Here is a 3239-nt window from a genome sequence, read left to right as displayed (position 1 = left end):
CCCTGTCTAATTATTTTATAAAATAAAGAAAACGAAATTAGACAGGGTTAAGGATACAAACAAAAATGTTTCTCCATTTTATATCGTTTTCTTCATTTTGAGAAACATTTTTGTTTGTATCTTTAACCCTGTCTAATTATTTTAGTTTCCAGTTCAGTAAAGGGTTACTAGGTCCAAGTTTGTTATCGTATATAAATAACGTGAGGAGGTTTAACGTAGAACTGAATACGGTCCGTAAGTGTCGAACTGTAAATCTGAGAGTCTGACGAAGTTTAATTTAGAACCGAATCTAGGCCAGACGTGTTCTAGTAGTTAGCGTGTCGAACTGTAAACCCAAGAGTTCCCCAGTTCGCGTTCCGTAACCGCCAAATTGCGCTTTGCACTATGGAGCCATAAGTACATTATAATAGTGATGATCTAATCCAACTGTTCCATTAGCGTATCCCAAGAGATGGCGGTGGCGCTATTGATTATGTGCCTTTTCTCTAGTCTGTCAGTTCAAAATGAGGGACAGCTTTTGTGTAGTAACTTTGCGCAAATATACAAAACAAACAAACAGAACGTAAAAGAACTGAATATAATTGACTACAAAAATATAATACGAGAAGAATGATAATTTGTTGTTGTTTTGATGTAGAATGTTTATCCAAGCAAGCCTGGATGCATCTTCACAAGGTTTCCGCTCAATCCATGTTTGCCAATAACACGACTGTGTCGAGTAGTCAGGGGTGTAACGAGAACTGTAGAGTGTACGTGGGGGTCGGGGGGAGAACTTTTAAAAATGTGAATCTTTTTTTTTCTAAATAAAAAAATTAAATGACCTACATGAAAGTCCAGTGTTTATTAAAAATTAACTCACAAGATGTGTACATTTTATACTTTTAAAAATATTTGGATGGCCTTCGACCCCCCAGGGCTACGCTCCCGATAATAAAGTACTATTATGCTATATAAGTGTTTATAAGAAATGTACATTGTTTTTGTTTTTAAGTTCTGAGAAGTATAACCCGTGATTTGCGCGTATTTCTTCTTCCAGAGAGTACCATTCCAAAATATCACAACGCTACCCAACGGAGGATACCAGGCCAGTGGATTCATCTTTGAAATCGTTAACCACCTGGCTCACTACTTTAACTTCAGGTATAAACATATTTATGTTTACTCGTACACGCCTGAGCCCGAAAAAAATATTTGTGTTTAGCTATCAATAGGAGCGAATACTGTTTTTATATTTGAATTTATATCTGCGTTATTGTCCTCTAGAAAGAGCCCAAGTTTGTTTGTTTGTATGTAGTTAAGTACAGAGGTACAATTTCATGTGCTCGGCCACTTTCAATTGTAAAGTAATTTTCTATGTTATTTTTTTGTTGGTGCTTTTTTTTCACGTGCTGTTGGTATATTCACAAGAATGGCTCATATATAATTGTCCAGTGCATCAGGCTCGACTCGTGCCACATTCTTTATGTTCGTTTATATAAAGTAGTAATGCGCATAGTTTTGTATTTCATTCACTGACTGACAAGCGACTCATTTTCTTATTGGTTCAGATATTAATTTACGTGAAATCCGTTATTCGGTGTAACTATAATTAGTTGTAAGTTGATTGATGTGTGTGCTTCTTTTTTGCACGGAGATATAAATCTGTATTTGATGTAATTCTGTATTTGATGTAATTCAGTATTTGATGTAATTCAGTATTTGATATAATTCTGTATTTGATATAATTCTGTATCTGTTATAATTCTGTATTTGATATAATTCTGTATCTGTTATAATTCAGTATTTGATGTAATTCTGTATTTGATATAATTCTGCATTTGATGTAATTCTGTATTTGATGTAATTCTGTATTTGATTTAATTCTGTATTTGATATAATTCAGTATTTGATGTAATTCTGTATTTGATATAATTCTGTATTTGATATAATTCAGTATTTGATGTAATTCTGTATTTGATGTAATTCTGTATTTGATGTAATTCTGTATTTGATATAATTCAGTATTTGATGTAATTCTGTATTTGATACAGTTCAGTATTTGATGTAATTCTGTATTTGCCTAGAGCCCTAGACTACTTGTAAAGTCTAATATAACTCGGATGAATGAACTTCCATAATAATAATAATAAAAGGACAGGCCAAAAGAGCTACATGTATAAGAATACTGTTAGTCTCCTGAATCACGCAAAGCTGTGCACATATTAAATTAGGTAGGCCGGTAGAGCGCACTTGTGTTAAACTTAGAGTACGTATATTTTCAACAACAGACTGTGAGGTCTAGTCATTACATTAAAGAGGATCTAAAAATATGGTTCATAATTTTCTGCACAGGCGCAGTGAATTGAACATCAGATACCAATATAAAAATGAATACGTAGAAGTGAGGAAACTGGAAATATTATTGATTTTCACAAAACAGAGAAAAATAAGTGGGTTTCGAAAAAGTTTGTTTGTTTTTTAATTATGCACAAAGCTACACAAGGGCTATCTGTGCTCTGCCCACCACGGGTATCGAAACCCGGTTTGTAGCGTTGTAAATCCGCAGACATACCGCTGTGCCACTAGGGGGGGGGGGCATTTCGAAAAGAAAAGTAACATTGTAGGTAATTGCACTCCTTTTACTTCCTGCGCACTTACACCTCTAGAAACCGGGTTTCGATACCCGTGGTGGGCAGAGCACAGATAGCCCATTGTGTAGCCATAAATTCAAACAAACAAACCCTTTACTTCCTTGCTTCATTTTAAAATTTTTCGAACTTGCGCTACAGGACGAGGAGTGTTTCCACAAACTTTAGAAAAAATACGAATCCTGTTATTTGTTGAAAGTGTAATATAAGACAAAGAAAGGCACAACTTAATATCATTTGCTATTTCAGAACTTACAAGTATTCATACAGTTAATATTAACGGAGAGCGATAACAACATGTTAATTATAATGAAATGTTTCCCGTATTTTATGATACAGCTTAAACCTGATAAATCAACTTTCTTGTTATAGCTACAACATAGTGATACCCGAAGACAACTCCTTTGGGAAATTGGTAAAACACGAAAATGGAACAGAGTCGTGGAACGGAATGATGAGGTTACTTCTGGACAAAGTAAAACACGTTTTACTATCTTTATTGGTGTGGATATATTAGATATCGTGTTTTATTATCTTTATTGGTGTGGATATATTAGATAACATGTTTTATTATCTTTATTGGTGTGGATATATTAGATAGCATGTTTTATT

The 3239-nt window shown here is 34.0% G+C and overlaps 1 protein-coding gene across 1 annotated transcript in view; it reads left to right on the top strand.

Moving 5' to 3' along the window:
* LOC111086216 (glutamate receptor ionotropic, delta-1-like) overlaps positions 1 to 3239 on the top strand; it is a 44458-nt gene that overhangs the window by 14538 nt on the left and 26681 nt on the right. The window contains exons 3-4 of the mRNA XM_022388165.1: positions 1037 to 1140; positions 3000 to 3102. Coding sequence (XP_022243873.1) covers positions 1037 to 1140; positions 3000 to 3102 — 207 coding nt within the window. The remainder of the gene's footprint in view (positions 1 to 1036; positions 1141 to 2999; positions 3103 to 3239) is intronic.

The sequence above is a fragment of the Limulus polyphemus genome, unplaced genomic scaffold (assembly GCF_000517525.1).
Source record: "Limulus polyphemus unplaced genomic scaffold, Limulus_polyphemus-2.1.2 Scaffold929, whole genome shotgun sequence".
NCBI classification, from domain to species: domain Eukaryota; kingdom Metazoa; phylum Arthropoda; class Merostomata; order Xiphosura; family Limulidae; genus Limulus; species Limulus polyphemus.
This window is presented reverse-complemented; position numbering and strand designations above follow the sequence as displayed.